At 53.7% G+C, this 19,478-nt stretch overlaps 2 protein-coding genes across 3 annotated transcripts in view; one reads left to right on the top strand and one right to left on the bottom strand.

Annotated features, from left to right (window-relative positions):
* COPA (COPI coat complex subunit alpha) overlaps positions 1-12,596 on the top strand; it is a 32,622-nt gene extending 20,026 nt beyond the window's left edge. The window contains exons 16-33 of the mRNA XM_038382718.2: positions 372-457; positions 728-866; positions 1,774-1,936; positions 2,038-2,184; positions 3,059-3,248; positions 3,507-3,602; positions 4,423-4,511; positions 4,749-4,872; positions 6,443-6,532; positions 6,628-6,737; positions 7,422-7,499; positions 7,755-7,823; positions 8,373-8,509; positions 9,264-9,450; positions 9,543-9,653; positions 10,052-10,213; positions 10,569-10,763; positions 11,969-12,596. Of these exons, the coding sequence (XP_038238646.1) occupies positions 372-457; positions 728-866; positions 1,774-1,936; positions 2,038-2,184; positions 3,059-3,248; positions 3,507-3,602; positions 4,423-4,511; positions 4,749-4,872; positions 6,443-6,532; positions 6,628-6,737; positions 7,422-7,499; positions 7,755-7,823; positions 8,373-8,509; positions 9,264-9,450; positions 9,543-9,653; positions 10,052-10,213; positions 10,569-10,763; positions 11,969-12,028 (2,233 nt within the window). The 3' untranslated portion in view covers positions 12,029-12,596. The remainder of the gene's footprint in view (positions 1-371; positions 458-727; positions 867-1,773; positions 1,937-2,037; positions 2,185-3,058; positions 3,249-3,506; positions 3,603-4,422; positions 4,512-4,748; positions 4,873-6,442; positions 6,533-6,627; positions 6,738-7,421; positions 7,500-7,754; positions 7,824-8,372; positions 8,510-9,263; positions 9,451-9,542; positions 9,654-10,051; positions 10,214-10,568; positions 10,764-11,968) is intronic.
* Positions 12,597-14,875: 2,279 nt separating this feature from the next.
* S100A11 (S100 calcium binding protein A11) lies at positions 14,876-19,005 on the bottom strand. Of its 2 annotated transcripts, none has more exons than XM_038382890.2 (3): positions 18,842-19,005; positions 15,748-15,903; positions 14,876-15,203 (listed from the first exon to the last, which is right to left on the bottom strand). In XM_038382890.2, the coding sequence occupies exons 1-3, from the start codon at positions 18,842-18,844 to the stop codon at positions 15,030-15,032; spliced, it is 333 nt and encodes a 110-aa protein (XP_038238818.1). In that variant the 5' UTR covers positions 18,845-19,005; the 3' UTR covers positions 14,876-15,029. The 2 variants fall into 2 exon arrangements, with proteins under 2 accessions (XP_038238818.1, XP_043357981.1); XM_043502046.1 differs by lacking the exon at positions 18,842-19,005 and adding an exon at positions 16,131-16,146 and having other exon boundaries at positions 15,748-15,959.
* Positions 19,006-19,478: the final 473 nt, after the last annotated feature.

Here is a 19,478-nt window from a genome sequence, read left to right as displayed (position 1 = left end):
CTGTAAAATCTGCCTCTGAAAATAAAACCTGAATTTTGGACTTAAAGTAAGTTGTCATTTTACATATCTCAGACTGTGTTGCTTTCGGAGGACTTCTCCTGGGCTAGGATAAACTCCAGAGGACCCAATTCTCAGATACGCTATGGCCCCTTCACACTAGTCTGGCAGTGTAAATTTCATTTAGGCTCACTTTAATGCCACTTTACAGAGCCAGAATGGTGTAAAGGGGCCTTAGCGTATCTGACAGTCAAGCCCCAGAGTTCTTGGGAGTGGGAGTCAATAGAGATAACATAGCTCTTTTAGTTGGTGAGGAATATGGTGACACTCTCCCTGCAAGAGGCCCTTATGGTATTCCCGTCTCCCCCCTACAGAACCCAGGCTTCCGTGAAGATCTCCAAAGTGAAGTATGTCATCTGGTCAGCTGACATGTCCCATGTGGCTCTGCTGGCTAAGCATGGTAAGGTACCTTTTTCCTACTTATGCCCATTTAGGGTTCTCAGCAGCTCTGCCTGTCTCCACTGTGTGCTCTTTAGTACACCAAGCTGCACGCCGGGGCCTAGTGTGCTTAGCAGTGCCCATGTGGGAGGTTATGGCACAGCCAGCTGGTGTGCGGTAGATTCACACCCTGCTTTGCCGTGCAGCGATTTGCTGTCTAAGGCAGACACAATGAGCAGGTATTCTGTAACCCTTACGGTTTTCTGGATTTCCTCCTCTTCCTCCTCTCCAGCCATCATGATCTGCAACCGGAAGCTAGAGTCCCTGTGTAACATCCATGAGAATATCCGTGTCAAGAGTGGCGCCTGGGATGAGAGCGGTGTCTTCATCTACACCACCAGCAACCACATCAAATACGCTGTCACCACAGGGTGAGTCTGCTGCCTGCAAGGCTCAGGAGTCAAGGGGGAGTGTCTTGAATCCGCTCTCTGAAGGACCTGTCCTTGGCACGACCCCCTCGCCAAATGTGGCTGGGCTTGATTTGATATTGGGCTGCACCTCAGCTGCTGAGTTTCTGATCCTTGGCAATTCCTGCTCACTCTGGATATGCGAGCCTTCTCCTCTGCACCTCCTGCTGTCAGGAACAACCCTGGGGGACCCTCCCTCTGTTCTTCCATGCAGCTCCCCAGGGTGGATGCAAGAGCCTGGTCTGCAACCCCCACCATCTAGAACAAGCTCCTGGAACCTGGCTCTGCTCACTTCGGGCACCAACAGCTTTCTGTTGGGAACAGCCTCTCCCTCCCGCAGCATCAGCTCTCCCTCTCTCAAAACCACTGCTAAAAACCTCTCCTCAATCTCCCCTCTTGTGCTTTTATGGAGGTGGAATTTATTGAAGCCACCATGCAAAGTTCAGTTGCCTCTATCATATCAGCTCACATCCGAGCAGTTGGAACTATCAAATAAAGGCTAGCTCGCCACTTTATTAGCTTGCAGGAGCCTAAATAGCTTTTCAGGCAGAAAAGGAATTTGCTCGGTATATTTACTCCCCAACACTGGATTCAAAGTCAGTTCTGCGATCTGTAGAGTGAGGCAGTCCTGCAGCGTAGCCTGTGGGTGCTCAGCTGTACCTTTTGATTCTTTCTTGTTGACACCGTCCTTGTGGTGGCCTGTTTACTAGGCTAGGGCTTGCTGTTATATAACCCATGCTAGTGGCAAGACCATATACAGAGGTATGTGAGTCTGTAGCTTCTCCCAAGCTAATGGACCTGGTCAGAGAGGCGCATGATGTTAGAATGAGTCACACTAGGTAACATACAAATATGTCGTCTTCTGGTTTAGGGATCACGGAATCATCCGCACTCTGGACCTGCCTATCTATGTCACCCGTGTGAAGGGGAACAACGTGTACTGTCTAGACAGGGAATGCCGACCTAGGGTCCTCACCATCGACCCCACGGAGTTCAAGTTCAAGCTGGCGCTGATCAATAGGAAGTATGATGAGGTGAGGGGCCAGGGCATGGCATCTTTCCATGACCTGGTGCCATAGGATAATGCCTTCCATATGGTATTCTCAATTCCTCTGCCTGGCTGCCTCCCTTCTAGGTGTTGCACATGGTGAGGAACGCCAAGCTGGTGGGCCAGTCCATCATCGCCTACCTGCAGAAGAAGGGCTACCCCGAGGTGGCACTGCATTTCGTAAAGGACGAGAAGACCCGGTTCAGCCTGGCACTGGAGTGCGGCAATATTGAGGTGAGAGGCCAGCCTGCACTGGCGCAGGGAAGGGGGTATCTGCATGGGTACCTCTCTCTGAAATACTGCCTGTGCAGGTGGCATGTTCTATGGTATGGTCTCGGGGAAAGGCTCATCTGCATTCTGGATAACTTGTGGTGGTGCAGTAAAGATCCTGCGGTCCAGGCACAACCTCAGAAATTCTACCCTGAGGCCTCTGCTGGCCATCATCATTAAGACTTAGATACCAGCCCACAGGGTCTACAGCTCCCTGCGGGCGATGGCCCATCTTAATCTGAACAGAAGGTTGCTTGGAGCAGTGCATGATGGGCCCTGTCGTTTCCCCAAGCTGCACCTCTGTACTAAAGAGGAGTGTTAGAAATCCATTTAATGTGAAATAACTGGAGGGCCCCACTCTTGGGCACAAGGTTTGGTGGGCCTGTGGATCCGCAGTGGACTTGGCTAGACGAGGATGTGATTGGAGGCACAGACCATGTGGAGTTCCTGAAAAGGAATCAAGATCAGATTGCAACTTGTTTGGAGCTGTGGTTGAGAGTGATGGTAAAGTCCACGTGTGGGGAGTGGGCCAGGACAGAGATGTCTCTGCTTTATTTCCTTATAATGCAGCTGGATCAGAGCTGTAGGGAACAGCTGTCACAGATATCCGACAGTCTCAAGAGTGTGTCCTTAATGTATCCTCATAACATGTTTGTGAGGTAGGGCAGTGCTGTTATCCCCATTGTACAGATGGGAACTGAGGCACAGAGAGACTTGCCCAAGGTCACACAGAACATCTTAGGTGGAGCAGGGAGCTGAGCCCAGGTCTCCAGAGTCCCAGGCCAGCATCTGCTGGACCCTCCTTCCATCTGTGCCCATGTCTGCTGCGTTCTGTTAGATCGCTCTGGAGGCAGCCAAGGCTCTGGATGACAAGAATTGCTGGGAGAAGCTGGGGGAGGTGGCCTTGCTGCAGGGAAACCATCAGATTGTGGAGATGTGCTACCAGCGCACCAAGAACTTCGACAGGCTCTCCTTCCTGTACCTCATCACAGGCAACCTGGAGAAGCTCCGCAAGATGATGAAGATAGGTGAGTCCCGGGAGGGGGGTTAGAACGTTAGCCCCTCAAGGCAGCGGCGGTCTTTTTGTTGTGTCCGTACAGCGCCTAGCACAGTGGGATCCTGGTTCGTGATGGGGGGGTTCCTAGATGTTGTTGCAATACAAATAAAGAATAATAATTAATAATGGAGCCAAGTTACACCTGAGAGAGGGGAGCAGGGACAGCTCGTAGAGGAGGCTGAGAACTACAGAGGAGTGGTGACTGTTTCTGTCTCGTCCTCTGGTTTAGCTGAGATCCGTAAAGACATGAGTGGCCACTATCAGAATGCCCTGTACCTCGGAGATGTAGCAGAGAGGGTGAGGATCCTGAAGAACTGCGGACAGAGTGAGTATCGCAGCGCCAGCATCTTATGCTGCTGCCCTGTGGGTTGTGGGACAGCGGGAAAGATTCAGTAAATGTCAATTCCTGCATCTGTGCTTTACCTCCCACTTAATTGTCCAGAACCACAGCTAAAGGGGGGCCAGGAAGAGCATCGCGGCTGGTTGTGACCCCACTGTATGGGTGCACTTCACCTGTTCATTTGGGATTGTTGGATCACGCTTTCCCTAAGTGTTTTCCAAATGTTAACCCTCGCAGTGCCCCTGGAGGCAGCTCAGCATTATCACCCCCACTTTTCAGATAGAGAAACTGAGGCACAGAGCCGGAAACAATTAGTGACAGAGCTACCAATAGTCCTGGGACTCCTGATCGCCTGCTTTGACCACTAGAAAACAGTCCATCCTCCTTCCTTGACCCCACAACCCCCTCCCGTGCTGCCTGTGGGGGCTGATGGGCCCCTGTATATGCTGCCAGTCTTACTTTCATCTCAGCAAGGCCTAGAGACCTGGTACAGGAAGTCCCCGGTCCTTCCAAGCAGTGCATGTGTATGGTATATGGAGAGTCTGAAACATTTTGAGTGTCTTGAGTGAATCATGATTTCAGAGGCACAGAATCTGTGGCCATGCCCCCAAACCGTGGTCTTCTAAAGATGTTTTCCTTGAAATTGACTGAACTTCCTTGTAAAATTCATTCCATGCAAACTCCGTGAAATTCAATACTTTACATTTACACTGTCGTGACATTTCTAAAAAAAAGGAAAAAAGATGATTTACGCAGGGCCCTACAGATGATGGATCCATCATTGGATGGATGTGTGCCTTTTCAGAGTCCCTGGCCTATCTCACCGCTGCAACCCATGGCTTGGATGAAGAAGCCGAGAGTCTGAAGGAGACGTTTGACCCAGAAAAGGAAACGGTTAGTTGATCAGCCATTGCTTCCTGCCTGGTCACAGGCTCCACCCGGAAGAGGAGAGGATAGCGGTGGGAGTTAGCACTGGGGCTGATGAGGTCAAGGCATTAGTTGACACCCTCCCTGAAGGAAGAGCCCCCTCTCCAGCCAGGGCTGAGACCAGCACCTTGCATTACATGGAGGGGAGGCTGAGCCAAGAGTTTTCTTTCCATGGTCTGTAGTTATGGATTTCTCTCTTTTCAGATTCCAGACATTGACCCCAATGCAAAGCTGCTCCAGCCCCCTGCTGCAATCATGCCTCTGGACACTAACTGGCCATTGCTCACTGTCTCCAAGGGATTCTTTGAAGGAACAATTGCTAGCAAAGGTAGCATTGCGTACTTGGGAACTGTTGTATTAATGTAGATGGAATGGGCCCAAATAGTCAAAGATGTGAACAGGACACGGTCACTGTCCAATAGTAAACGGGGTTAAACAAAGTCTGGGGTTTGCTATACAGACCTCAGCCTGCTTAGTGCCATGGCAGGCACGTTATTACAAATTCTTTTAACTTTGTATTAAAGATTCAGAAAAGAAGCAAATGAGTTGAAGCCTTGGAAATGAACGGGATTCATTTTAACATTCCTTGTTCCCTTTCCCCTTAGCTGGAGAGAGGTTTTAGACAGAAACCCCGTTTGACAGTCTCTGAGATGGTGTTAAAGATGGTAATAACTGTCCTTTTGGGGAAAAGAGAAGTTGTCATTGTTGCTGCTGTTAAAGTCTGATCCTGGTTCCTAAAAGACAAGACAAAAACACACACACGAGGGGAGAGAAAAGAACAGCAAAGATAGATGCTGCATTTTCTATCTCTAGTATTGACTTTGACTTGCAACCTCACTGCTGGAAGAACATAGGAATAGCACAGGGTCTTATTAGTCACTCTGAGATCTAGCAAACTTGTATCAGCATGGGGCTGTTTAGGCATTGCTTTTAGCTGCTTCTCTGGTTGCAAGCTTACAGCAGTGCTGCAAAATATGCAGTCTTGGCCAGCTAAGCCAGATTCTTATCAGACAGAAAGAAAAAGGAGAGAGATGGAAAAGAGAAGAAATAAGGTAGGAAAAGGATGTATTCATGGAGGGGAAGAGAGAGTTTCCCATCCCAGATGGTCTTTGGGATTTAGAGGGTGGCAGTGTCATCGGGCTTGCTCTTTGGCCTGGTCTGGTCAAGACGTCTCTCAGGATTAGGACAGAGAAGGTCCGGGTCCCTCCTTCACCTTCTCTCATTTTTCAGCCAGCCAGCACTGTGGTAGCAGCTTTCCTCCCAAAGTCTTCTTTTGTCAGGGCCCCAGAAGGGAGCAATGGTGGAATAGCCCGTCCCTTCATTATTTTGTCCACCCTTTAGGCCTCGTTTCCGACACACCAATTTTGATTGATTAATTTCGGGTCTCACGCTGTTCTTGTTTATCAGGCGTGATCTTAACACAGTCCAGGAATTCTATTAGGATGCCTTTTTTGTTTGGCCTTCTTCAGTCTGTCTGTCTGGCTATTGAACCGTTTCCCATCAACATTTGCTGTGATATGTTATTGTGAGATCTTACTAACTTTCATCATCAGGGTAAATTTGTAGGCCCAATTAATCGCAACAGAACTGACTCTAATTGTGCTGGGCTAGACATGCTTTAATCCCCTCTCGTGACTCCTGCAGCCCAGCTGTTAAACATCTAGCTTCTCACGGGTTTCTGGTGCAGGCTGGTATCCTGTTAAAGATGACATTTAAACCATTCCCAGGAAATCCCCTGGATGCAATTCACCTATGCTTCAAATGTCTTTGGCCTTTAACGTGGCACAGATCTGTGACAACAGGAGCTGGGCTGTGATGGGCCAGCCTAATGTCTGTTCTTCCTGATATCTGACCCTGTTGAAGGGGGGTGAATGAGTGAATCATGTCCCTTTCCCTAGGCAAAGGAGGGGCGTTGGCTGCTGATATTGATATCGACACGGTTGGCACCGAAGGCTGGGGAGAGGATGCTGAGCTGCAGCTGGATGAAGGTGAGAACACGTGAGCAGCCCTTAATGCAGGGGAGTGTGTGGGTCTCTCTCTCCTCTCCAGCAAGTTGTGACTCTAGTTCTGTTGTAACGTGCAGATGGCTTTGTGGATGCCGGGGAAGGCTTTGGGGACGAAGCCCTTGGTAAAGGACAGGAGGAAGGAAGCGGATGGGAAGTTGAAGAGGATTTGGACCTTCCCCCTGAACTGGTAGGGAGCTGTGGGATCAGGAGGTGATCTTGGGAGGAGTCGGGAGCCTTAAGTAGCCGAGTTGCAGCAGCCCTTAAGAAAGAGGGATGGGCGCTGGGAAAGTAAGAAGAATTGGAGGCCGTGCTAGATCCTGGCGGGATGTTTCTGCTGAAGTGATTAGCAGTGAAAGGGTTAATGTCAATGGTTCAATTGTTGTCATTGGCTCTGAAATCCAATGCCCCACTGTGATGTATGGGGCAGTTCACACTCTTGAGCTACTGTGTCAGGTTGCCTGTAGCATCACCACATGGCTTCCCGCTTTGTTCAGGCTGAGGTCCCTCCTGCCCCCCTTCCCCCGCCCTAGAAATCCATCTGTTTTAGGTGAAAGCCAAGATTCGGTGGCACTGGGCTCTGGTGATTGCGTCCTGATGGCTGTTTGGCCTATGAAATGCGTGGAGGGGTGTGTCAGACTAGCCCATGCCTCAGCTGTCCCCTTCTTGGCAGTTTCAGCTGAGGCCAAAGATTGAATGGGCCATGGAGGCTAAACTCCCCTCTCTCCTTTCAGAAGTGATTCTTGAGGCTAAGGCTGAAGTACATTGACAGGGCAGCCCAGGGGTGAGCTTTCACCGTGCGGTGCCAGGCTGCAGAGCTCTCTGTCACCAGCACGGCATTGACTAGCTAATAAGTGCCCCATTTGCTCCCTAGGATGTCCCTGCTGGCCTGGCAGGAGGAGCCGAGGATGGATTCTTTGTGCCACCCACCAAGGGCACCAGCCCAGCTCAGGTAACAGGAAAAACCCGCTGTGCCTGCCTCTGAAACCTTCTGTCTCGGGCACCTGCCTTTCCTGGTCTGGTCCCTCCTGCTCACCGTCCTGCACTGGTTAATTATCAGCATCAGGAACTGGTGGTGCCTTGTTGGGAGAAGTGGCTGGAGCCCTGCTGCTGGTGTTGAATGGGATGAGTGTGTGCTGGGTAGCATTGGGCAGGCATGAACCCCCAGCAGTTCCTCTTGAAATGCGTTTTTCCTCCTCTCCCTTAGGTCTGGTGTAACAATTCCCAGCTGCCTGTTGATCACATCCTGGGTGGTTCCTTTGAGACAGCCATGCGGGTAAGTTACTCCGGAGAGTCCTGGAGATCCCCTCTCCCCCTCCTGTTTGTGACCCCTTCCAGCAAGGGGTAGTCGGGCAGAGGGGTGTCAGCTGATAAGGGGTGCTCAAGGCCGATTATGCAATAGTCTCATGCCCCATGCTGTTCAGTTTGAAGGACAGCGTTAGAGGTCCCTTCTCGGGGTGAGATGTTAATGGGGAGATGGGGCCAAATCCCTCCCCAGTGCTCTGGGAGCTCCACCCCATTGTCTTCCTGTGACTGCCTAGCAATACTAAATTAACCGCACTAAGGAAGAGGAGAGTTTCTTGGCTAAAGCTCAGGGCACCTGGGTTCTCTTTCACTCTCTGTCGCAGACTCATTGTGTTTTCTTGGATAAGTCACTTCTCCTTCCTGTGCTTCAAGTTCCCCAGGTACAAAGGAGAAGTTCTAATAGGCTGGGGGGCTAATGTCTGGGCAGGATGAGATCCCAGTCTAGGCTGTGGGTGGGGCTGGAACTGCTCTTATGCAGTGACCAGCCAATAAGTGTGGTGCTTCCCTTCTTTCTTTTCAGCTCCTCCACGACCAGGTGGGAGTGACTAATTTTGGTCCCTACAAGCAGCTGTTCCTGCAGACCTATGCCCGGGGCCGCACCACTTACCAAGCACTGCCCTGCCTCCCCGCCATGTATGGATACCCACATCGCAACTGGTGAGCAGCAGGGCAGAATCCGGCCTCTCCCTTCAGGCCTCTTTGCCATTTCCCCTGACTTTTCCCTGGATGCTGCTTGTTGGAGGGGTGGTGGTTCTAGTTACCTGCAGATTAGCACTCCCAATGGGCGAGTCATGTGCAAACACAAAACAGGCCCCGCCCACTTCCTGCCTGGTATCGCCTTCCCGTTCCCCTGACATAAACAAGCAAATTTTGAATCGTTTTTTAAACAGCTCAGTGTTAATCAATGTATCTTGAGTGGATGTGGACCGACCTCTCTGTTGATAGCACAAGTTCTAGGGAGAATTCCGTCCCGGGGCAGTCTTCCGATGACGGGAAGGACTTTGTCACCCAGCTCCCCTTGTTAGAGTTTAAACAGGGTGAGGCAGGTGGGGTTAGTGCTCCCCTGCCACCTGCTGCTGGTTTCTTCCAGCCGAGCTAGATCTGGAAGTACGTCCTCTGCAGGGGTAGCTGAGGCATTATGGGATAGCGACCCAGATTTTCCCAGCATGCACCAGTCAGGCAGCAGGGGAGGTTTGGAGACCCCTCTGTGGTTGCCAAGCAGCTGTGATGGTCAAGGAGCTGCAGTGTGGATCTAGTTCAGCCAGGCCAATGTGTCACTGACTGGTTGTAGTGCAGATGGCCCATCAGGGTAACCTTGTCCGCCCACCCCCCCCCCCCCCCCCCGTGGCCCGGCTGGCCTCCTGGTTCTCAGTTTCTCACTGAAGCTTCCCACCTCTTCCCACGTCTCCAGGAAGGATGCCGGGTTGAAGAATGCCCTCCCGGTCGTCGGCCTGAAGCTCAACGACCTGATCCAGCGCCTGCAAGTCTGCTACCAGCTCACCACGGCTGGCAAGTTCGAGGAGGCGGTGGAGAAGTTCCGCTCCATCCTGCTGAGCGTGCCGCTGCTGGTGGTGGATAACAAGCAGGAGATCGCTGAGGTGAGGGGCACCTCTTCCCGGTTCCCATTCCCCTCCCTCTCAGGAGCCGCGGGCAAATGGTGCCTGACTCTCTCTCTCCCTCCGCGTCACAGGCCCAGCAGCTGATTGCCATCTGCCGAGAGTACATCGTGGGGCTGTCGATGGAGATAGAGAGGAAGAAGCTCCCCAAAGAGACCCTGGAGCAGCAGAAACGCACCTGCGAGGTACAGATGCTGCACTGCACTCCAGTTATCATGGCCAGGACTCCTAGGCTCTGTTCCTGGCTCTGGGAGGGAATGGGCTAGTGGTGATAGGAGACTGGGAATCCTGAATTCAATGCCCAGTCCCTCTCGCAGATTCCCCGGGTGGCCTTGGGCAAGTCACTGGGCCTCAGTTTCCCCATCTGTGAAGCAGGCCTTATGCTAACCCACCTCCCATACCATCAACAGCACTGATTGTCAACCTGTCCCTCTGCAGCTCCACCCCGCTGGGTTTGTCCGGCTCCCTCTAGCAGCCAGTGTGCATTGTGCTAGGGTGGGGTCACCTCCCACGATGCAACTCCATCTTTGCCCCAAAGCCCCCTCGTGACGGTGTTCTCTCCCCTCGGCTTTTCCCAATGCAGATGGCAGCCTACTTCACCCACTCCAACCTGCAGCCTGTCCACATGATCCTTGTGCTGCGCACTGCCCTCAATCTCTTCTTTAAGCTCAAAAACTTCAAGACAGCTGCCACCTTCGCTCGCCGGCTCCTGGAGCTGGGCCCCAAGCCTGAAGTGTCGCAGCAGGTAAGTGTGCAGGGCACAGCGAGGGGGGACTGGGTCTTGGTGTGCTGAGCTTCCTTCACTCCCCATGGGACCAGGCTGGGCAGGGGAGGCCGTGGAGTGGGAAGCGATGAGCTTGGGGTTGGGGCAGGAGTCTCCGCTGGGGAGGGGGGGAATGTATGTCTCAGGCAGGGAGGCTGTGCTGGGAGGGAAGGATGTTTCTCTGCCCCAAAGGCTGTGTGGGGTTTCCTGATGTGTAAAGCAGAGAGATGTGGTCAGGTTGGAGCCGTTCCATCTACGGTGTGCTCCACAGCTCCTGCCCTGCATGCTCTGCAGTGGGCTCTCCATTCCCCGCTAATGCTTCCTCTTCCCTCCCTAGACGCGCAAGATCCTGTCCGCCTGCGAAAAGAACCCCACCGACACCTACCAGCTCAACTACGACATGCACAACCCCTTCGACATCTGCGCCGCCTCCTACCGGCCTATCTACCGTGGCAAGCCGGTGGAGAAGTGCCCTCTCAGCGGTGCCTGCTACTGCCCTGAGTTCCGGGGACAGATCTGCCGAGTCACCACGGTAAGGGCACCGATTGTGGTGGCAGCTCCTCCTCCCCCACCTCTGGTCCTTGGCTCCTCCTGACAAATTCTCCCTGCCTGTTGCTCTCTGTAAATGTTTCCCTTGAGTCTGGGCAGGAGGGTGGGCTCATAAGCAGGAGGGAACGTCTGAGTGGTCCAGGCCTCAGGGTTGAAATATCGAGAGTCCCTGGAACTCCAGGTTCTAATCCTAGCAGGTTCAACTCAGCCCTTCATCCTTCCCAGGGCGGGTGGATCTGAGTTGAGTGGGGGCTTGGTGTCACCTTTATCACCCAGCACCCGTTTGCTCTGCAAGGGTTGTAATGACTGCCTGGCACTTTAAGAGCCGGTGTTTTCCCTGGTGTCTGTCCCAAAAACGCCATCCCCCTGCTACTTATACTCCATGCTGCTGGCCCCCTCCATGTTGGAATGGTGCGGTGTGTATAAAGTTGGGGAGCACTGACAGCTTGGGGATGAGGACTGCACAGTGGCTGGTGCTGCTGTGAAATCCCCTCGCTAAGTGTGAGCCTCCCCTGATTATGAGGCAAAGACCTGCAGTGTGTCCCTGCCATTCGCAGTCTGTGGCTCCTTCAGATCAGGGACAGACACTAAGGATGGGCTGAGCTTGGTCTAGGGGCGCCATAGGAGTGTGTGAACACAAGTTCCTGGAGCCGCTGGTGGGAGAGTGCCCGTTTGTCTCTGCGGAGTGACTGGAGCAGCCCAGGGTGTGCATGCCCCTGCCTCAACTCCCAGCTGGGCAGTTCGTCTTTCTTTTCATTGAGACACCTTTCAGAATAGCAGTGGCAGCAGCATGTCCTACAAATCAAAGCACAACTGGGTCTGGCCTTCCTCAAGCCCTGCGGGTCGCTCTAGACTGAGCCTCCTGCTCAAGACTTCATTTTAAAACACAGGTTCTTATTCTAATGCAGCCATTGTGTGGGGTCAGGCCAGGAGAACTGTGCTAGCAGTTCTTTGTAATGCACTTAGGGCTGGGTCCTGGTCCCGCTGATGCCATTTGGACTAGGATTCTGGGCTATAGGAGGAGGCTTGGTGTCACAAAGCTGTATGTGGTTGAGATGAGGTTCTCAAGCTGTCTCGGTCCATCCCAGCAGTCAGTCCCTGCAGTGTGTACTGGTAGAAGCTATCTGTGCCAGGAACCCCAAGCTTGTGTTGCTCTTAACCATTAACCGCCTCCCTTTTATTCTCCAGGTGACAGAGATCGGCAAAGACGTCATTGGGCTGCGAATCAGCCCACTCCAGTTCCGCTAAGGTCCTGCCCCAAGCTGGAGAGACGGGAACTTCTGCTTCCCTCTGGCTAGACCTTCAGACCTGTGACCCTGAAACCTTCATCTTGCTTCTGCTTCTCCCTTCCTTCATTCCAGCTCCTAATCGAACCGCTGGATCCTTTGCACCAGTGCTGTGAACTGTGAGATCTGCTCTTCCCTCCCACGCCACAGTTGGCAAGCCCTGGTGAAAGTCCTGCCCCCTCCCCTGAGCGTGACAAATAATAACATGGGATCCTGGCACAAGGTGCCGTTCATGTGGCATACACCCCGTTAACTGGAGGCAGCATCGCCCTCATCAGAAGAGAACATTCCCTCTGCCCAAGAGCAAGAAAAGCAGCATGGCCCTGTGTAGAATCAGGGTCACTGGAGGTGAGTTTGTCCTACGGGCAGTCGAGTCCTGATCCAAGGTGGCTCATGGCTGTGTGTGCCTTCCCTGATGGGAGCAGGAAAGTGGCTCAGAATCCCAGTGCTTTGGTTGACTTTTTTTGTCCTTAGCAGGTTTTCTCAACATTGTCTCCTTTTCATGTTAATAAAGTGAATTAACCAACCAGCCTCCCCCTTTCACTAAGGCAGCTGTTCCGATAGAGACTACAATGAGCTGGTTGTTCCAGCTCCCTTTGTGGAGTGATGTAAGCTGGTGGCGCTGCACTTCTCTTTAGGAGTTCTGCTCTTGAGGCTTTAAAGGGACAGTCACACTCATAAAGCATTGAGGCTTTGCTTTAGAGAGAGCAGGACTCCTGATTCACTGGGAAATATGGAAGATTTTTCCCACAAGAAATAGCCCCTTGCCTAGTTGCTCTTGGTTTTTGTCCTGAACAGGGTCTAATGACCTGGAGGGATGGGGTAGGGAATACGGCTCAATGGTGGCCTTGCAGCTTGAAGGCCAAGAGGGGAAAGCATCTGTTAAGTGCCAAGTAGGGTTTATTTAATGTGTGCGGAATGAGGCATGGAAAACTTGAGAGGTTCTAGGTCAGACAAGTTCTGAGCTGGACCCACTGGGTGAGGTTCTCTGTGCTGTGCCGGAGCTCCCATGGTCAGAATGGTGCCTTTCCCATTTGGTTTTTAATATAGATTTTTGGGTGTGTCTATACTGGAAAATTAATCCACAATAAGGTAGGGTGAATTCAAAGCTGATTATTCCTGACGAACTCCAGGTGTGGGTGCTCTTGTTCCAGAACGTATCAGGAATAGCTATTTTGGAATAACTCCCTTTAAGGCCAGAAAGGGAGTGTTATGATAATCTAATGTGACCTCTTCCCAACCTGCCCTGAGAGGCTGCTAACCATGGCCTGGTGCTAAATAATATTTACATCTCTTCAGAGACAGCAGCTGCTCCCTGCCCCAGCCACTGGTGCCCTTGAGAGAGGATGGGCAAAGCACTATATGGCATGTCCTAGTTATAGTGATAGACTCAAGGAACTCAATCTACTTAGTTTAACAAAGAGGAGGTGAAGGAGTGCCATGATCACAATCTAGAGGTACCCTCAGGGGGAGCAAATATTTAATAACAGGCTCTTCAGTCTAGAGAGAAAAGGTCTAACATGATCCAGTGGCTGGAAGTGGAATCAAGACACATTCAGACTGGAAAAAAGGCTTAAATTATTAAGTTTGAGTAATTAACCCGTGGAACAATTTACCAAGGGTCGTGGGAGAGTCGCTATTACTGACCATTTTTAAATCAGGGTTGGACATTTTTCTAAAAGATCTGCCCTATGGATTATTTGGGGGGAAGTTCTCTGGCCTGTGGTCACACACTAGGCGATCACAGTGATCGCATCTGGCCTCAAAATATATTATGTCTGCGTGGCCTTGTTCCCAAAACCAAGCTGTGAAATGGGCCAGCCCATGCGTGTGGAGCAGGTTAAGTTTCCAGCTTCTGAGCTGTTGTAATCTCTCTTCAGGACTGTTTGAACCAGAAGCGTCAGGTTGCTGGTGTCACTCCAGAGTCAAGCCTGGAGCATTTCTACCAGTGGGGGACAGTCTCACTCGGGACAATCCCAGCTGATGCCCTAACCAATTTCTATGTGCTCAAGGACACATGACTCCAGTACCATTCACTTCACTCCTGTAGGGAAAGGTGCCTTGAGTTTGTGACTTTACAGCTATGGGGGGGGATCTCCAGGCTGTTGTGGGACTCTCTCTCTCTCCACTCTTTCTCTAATCACAGGCATTTCCCATGCCTGAGAAGGCCCTGTATTGTTCAGAGCCTTACCTTTGCTTTTCAGCTTTTCCTCCCCTTTTAGGGTCCCTGCTCTGTTAACAGCTGTTCTCCCAGCTCAGGCCTGGAGACAGCCCAAGTCTCAATGTTGCTGATCTGATTTACAGCACCACCAGGGAGCGCTTCACTGATCCAATCTCAAGAATTTAACCTTATGAGTAGGCAAATTGTCCCCAAACTCTTTGCAACCCTAAATGTTAGTTTCCTGACCCTGTAGCAGCTGCATTTTGCACTGATCTATCTCACCCTTTAAAATTACACAATTGCCCTCCCCCCAGACCTGCGTATTCCTTTCTTTAAAGAAGTCAGATGCAATGGTCATAAAATCCCTAAAAGAATTCTTATAATTTGGATTTTTATGGTGCTCATTCATCTAGAGAGTTCACAGCACTTGACAAAAAGTGGATAATTAGCATTATCCCCCTGCTTTACAGGTGGGGAAACTGAGGCAGAGAGGGGCAACATCACACCCCAAAGAGCAGTGGCACAGCAAGGATAAGACCTAGGAATCCTGGCTCCCAGTTTGGTGCTCAAACTACTGGAGCTATACTGGTCCCTTATGCCCCCTTCCCCCACCGCCCCCCAACTTTTTGCAATTAAAAAGAATTACTGAATAGGAATTTTTTATACCATTCTTTTACTGATACAAAAGCAAAGAGAGCCCCCCCAAGACACGCAGGCTGGGGGCAGGTCTGCAGCTGACGGTTGGTCTTGCACAGGGTACATCGGGAATGTTTGCTGGGCTGTAGGTGTGGGTTGGGCGGGGTCATAGTTTCTTGGTCTGGTGGTGGCCAGGGGGGGCCTGCACACAGAGTGCAACATGGCAAGCCTGTGCAATGCCCCCAATGAGGTTCAGGAACTCCTGGAAGTCCAGCTGCCCGTCGCAATTCAAGTCAAGCTTCTTCATCATCCGGTCCAGGACTCCTGGGTCCTTCTGGTTCTGCGGAAGGCCAAGGAGGGTTTTTACCAGTATCCCTACTTGCAGTTACGAGGAGACCCATATGGTCATATCTAGGCACCCTTCATGGAATCGTGGATCGAGATCGTACAACAAAATAGAGGAGGCGAACTCCACAACCCCCTGCAGTCAGCGATGCTGGTTCCCTGCACAGGTCAGTACCAGGGAGGTTAATTGCCAAAGGGAGGCTGAGCCTAGACAGAGACGCATTTTGCATCTTGATCTGGTGGCAGTGAGTTCCAAAGGCCACAGCTCTTTCCTCTGCCCCCCTGTGGGCTCTGCCTGGGCAAGTGACAGCTGGAGACGTGTGCTGTAACCGGGGAAAGGAAGCTGCACTTGGGGAAGGCACCAAAGGACAGCCGGTTTCCAAGCCATGTCTGCAGGCAAGAACCTCTTTGGAAGCACTTTTCCCACCCACCTGTGTCCCCGCCAGCAACTCAGCAGAGCTGCTGGGTTCTGACAGTGGCAGTAGCTGGAATCCCCCGCCCCGCCCAGGCTGGCTGTCCTGAAGGAGGGTGCAGCTCACCTTTGTGAAGGAAGCCAGCTCGGTGTTCATGAAATTGAGGAACTCCTTCTTGGAGAGCGTGCAGTTGTCGCCTTCGCGCCCGGCGTAGCGCTGGAAGACAGCCAGCAGGGACTCAATGCAGCACTCCGTTTCCGTCGGGGACACAGGAACCTTTGACTGCAGGGACAAAACCACATCACTGATGACACCACCCCACCCACACACTCCCAGCACTACCGGCTAGTTGCCCCACCCTGCACAAACCCCTCCTGGCGCTTGCTTTGAATGCCTTTAAAGGGAGGGGAGAGGAGTCCAGGGGTTAGTCAAGGACAGAGCCAGGATGCCTGAGTTCTGATCCCACTTCTGGTAGCATGGTCTAATGGTTAAAGCAGGAGCCAGGGAGCTTCTTTCCCAAGCTGTGGGCAGGGACTATGGTCTAGGGGTTAGGCAATCTGGACTCCTGGCTTCTATTCCCTGGGCCCAGAGAAAGGGTGGGGTCTGAGGTTAGAAATAAGTGCTGCTGCTCAGGCTGTGTTAGCTACAGCTGCATTATTTCCCCAAGCCCTACGGTGCAATCCCTTCCACTGCATTCATTCCTAGGCACGGATGTTGCAAGACAGACCACAGAGGAGATGCAGCTGCCAGCTCAGTCCAGCGACTAACTGCCCACTGGACACAAGTGAACTGCTGCAAGTGCCTCCCTGCTGGGGACAGGAACCTCCCGGCCGTGGCGGAAAGAGCCCAGCGCAGGGATGGGGTCGAATCATGGGTGGGGTCTAGGTACAGGCCCAGCGAGCCAGGCTTCTCCAAGCCACAGTACAACTGTGAACTGCCGTGTTGCCTTGCAGGGCAGGAGGAGCCGGGTGTGTCTGCGTTGAGATTGTGCAAGAGAGATTCTTCAGGGTAGACTGTGGTTTTTTTCCACTGTCCTCATTAATATTAGTTGGCTTCGGCTACCAAGCAGGGGGAGAGTTGGGGAGAGAAAAATGCATTCTCCCCCCCTCAACCCTTGTTTGCCATGGGAGAAATTCTGAGGGGAGAAAGAAATGGGAATAGGCTGGGATCCTTCAGAGATCTCCTCCCTGCTCCAAACACTGCGGACAGAGGATACATGTGAGACACGACAGGAAGAGGGTGAAATGCAGGCCTGGCTCGCTTGTGTGGGGGGAAGGTGGTGAGTGGGTGATGGGGCCTCATCCCAGGGCAGCGGGCAGCACGGCTGGTTCAGGGGACCAGCGAAGGGTATGTGCTGCCTTTCCTCTGGAAGAGATGCTGATTCTAGCCTGGCCCCAGAGCAGAGGCCTGGGCTGGGGAATGGGATATGGGGCCTTTCCCAGGGAGGAGCGCTGGTTCTAAGCCAGCCCTAGCTCAGGGAGGAATAGCTGGCTCAGGAGGGCAAGGGGAAAGGGATATGTGGGTTCGTGTCCAGGGGGCCTCACTTCCAATCAAGCCCCGGGCAGGGGGCCGGCTGGCTGGCTCAGGGGCATCAGAGGGGAAAGAGGCCCCAGCTGCTATTCTAAGGCACCAGTTCCAGTCGGACTTTGGTTACGGTGGCAGCAACGGGGAAATGGGACTGGGGCTCCCAGGAGACGACGCCTCCTGCCCTCCCCTCCCCTCGTGAGCCTGGCTGGGGTCCCTCCAGAGCAGGGCTGGCACCCATCGAAGAAGGCTGCAGCCGCGGGAAGGGGCAGGGCTGCGCCAGCACCGATCCTGTGCTCGGGCAGAGGAGGGAGCCGCGCTGGCTGCCCCCTTCTGGCCTCGCCCAGGACTCAGTCACGGCCAGCCCCTCTCTGCGGGCGAGCAGGAGCCGGTTCTGCCTCCAGCCTCGCTGGCTGGCGCAGGGTTTGTGCTGGTCCCCAGAGGCCAGGGTGCGAAGGCGAGGGAGGGAAGGGGAGAGCCGGGATCCGGAGTGACAGGGAAGCCGGGACAATCAAAGGCAGCTGGGTGACTCAGGGACAGGAAAGCATTAAGCAGTGTCTGAGCTGTGTGGGAGGAGCCTGGGGGGTTTGGAGGGGGAGATCTGCCCCCCTGGGGAAGCACTAGCCCTATCCTCCCTGCTGCTGTATTTACCCTTTTTTGGTTATGTGGGATAGAAACACATCCCACCCCTGCAGGCCCCAGCTTCTTTAACCCAAATGCCGTCTGCGTAATATCCTCCTGTGTGGGGCCAGCTCTGCCCGCAGGCCACAGGGAGCTGGGTCAGGAGGGCAGGGGCTGGCCCCCAGGGCTATGGGGACGGGAGCAGCTGAGAAACAAGGGCTGGAGAGATGAGAAGGGGAAGAGAAGAAGCTGGGTAGAGGGGTGCGTCCAGGGATCGGGAGGGAGGCAGGAGGGGAAGAGAATGAGATCATAGCGTGGGCACGGATCAGCTCCTCCTCCTCCCACCGGGCCTGCCACGAGAAGTCTGGAGCCCGGATCCATCATGTTAGCTGGGGCCCCACCCCGAGGTGCTGGACTAGGGGTGCTGCACCCTCTGGCTTGAAGTGGTTTCCATTCTATCCAGGCTTTACAGTTTGGTTCAATGGCTCTCAGCACCCCTGCCCCCACCCTCTCCCCTTTCACCCCGTACGGGCCTTTGGGGGGGGCTGAGCCCCCACCCTCTCCCCTTTCACCCCGTACGGGCCTTTGGGGGGGGGCTGAGCCCCCACCCTCTCCCCTTTCACCCCGTATGGGCCTTGGGGGGGCTGAGCCCCCACCCTCTCCCCTTTCACCCCGTACGGGCCTTTGGGGGGGGGGCTGAGCCCCCACCCTCTCCCCTTTCAGCCCGTACGGGCCTTGGGGGGGCTGAGCCCCCACCCTCTCCCCTTTCACCCCGTACGGGCCTTGGGGGGGGGGGCTGAGCTCAGCCCCCCCCATCTCCCTCCTTTGCCAGTCCTGTGTGCAACTGACATGCTAAAAAACTCCAGGGGCGCTTCTGTCCCTGACTCCCCTGGGACCCGGCCCCCCCCCCGCCCTTCCCAGGGAGAGTTTCTAACTCCGCCGGGAGCTGCTCCCCCCGTGCCAAAGGGGGGGGGGTTCCCCTGCCTGGGCGGCAAACGCCGCCCTGCTTTTCCCCAGCGGTCCCTGTGCTGGGTCACAACCGAGCCCCCCGGGGGGGGACCCGCCCCACACTCACCATGGCTGCAGCAGAGGGAGAGGACCGCGGAGCGCTGCGAGGAACAGACTCTGGGGCCCCTCCGAGCCTCGCCCTTGGCCGCCCCCTGGCCCGGCCCCTCTCGCCTGGTTGGGCGAAGGGCGGGTCCGGACTTGCCCGGCGCAGCCCTCGGGCTTTGGGCTGGCGCTTTCCTCTCCTTCCTTCGGCCCCCGCCCCCTTCCCTTCCCTTCCCTTCTCTCCTTCGGCTTCTTTTCCTCTTTCTTCCCCTCCCGACCGTCTCTTTCCTCCGAGTTTTCCCTTGGCCGCCGCCGAGACGCTGTGGGGGGGACCCTTTGCTAAGCTGCTGAACGGGGGGGTGCCTCTGTGTGGCAATACGGTAAACAAGCCCATAGCCCCTGGGGCCCAGATCCTGAAAGGGGTTTAGGCGTCAAACTGCCATGAATTACAATCCATAACGATAGCTAGGCTCCTAACTCCCATGAACTTGAATCCACACAGGTATTTGGGCTCCTAACTCCCATGAACTTGAATCCACGGAAGCATTTCGGCTCCTAACTCCCATGAATTTCAATCCCTAAGATATCTAGGCTCCTATCTCCCCTGAACTTGGATCCACACAGGTATTTGGGCTCCTAACTCCCATGAATTTCAATCCACA

The sequence above is a fragment of the Dermochelys coriacea genome, chromosome 24 (genome assembly GCF_009764565.3).
Source record: "Dermochelys coriacea isolate rDerCor1 chromosome 24, rDerCor1.pri.v4, whole genome shotgun sequence".
NCBI lineage: Eukaryota > Metazoa > Chordata > Testudines > Dermochelyidae > Dermochelys > Dermochelys coriacea.
Note: the sequence above shows the minus strand (reverse complement) of the source record. Positions and strands in the feature narration are given on the sequence as shown.

Excerpts from the sequence above, each read along its gene's own strand:
- S100A11 (XM_043502046.1), bottom strand. Across the intron at positions 15,204-15,747 it reads AGCTGGCTTCCTTCACAAAG|AACCAGAAGGACCCAGGAGT; the intron begins GTGAGCTGCACC and ends GGCCTTCCGCAG.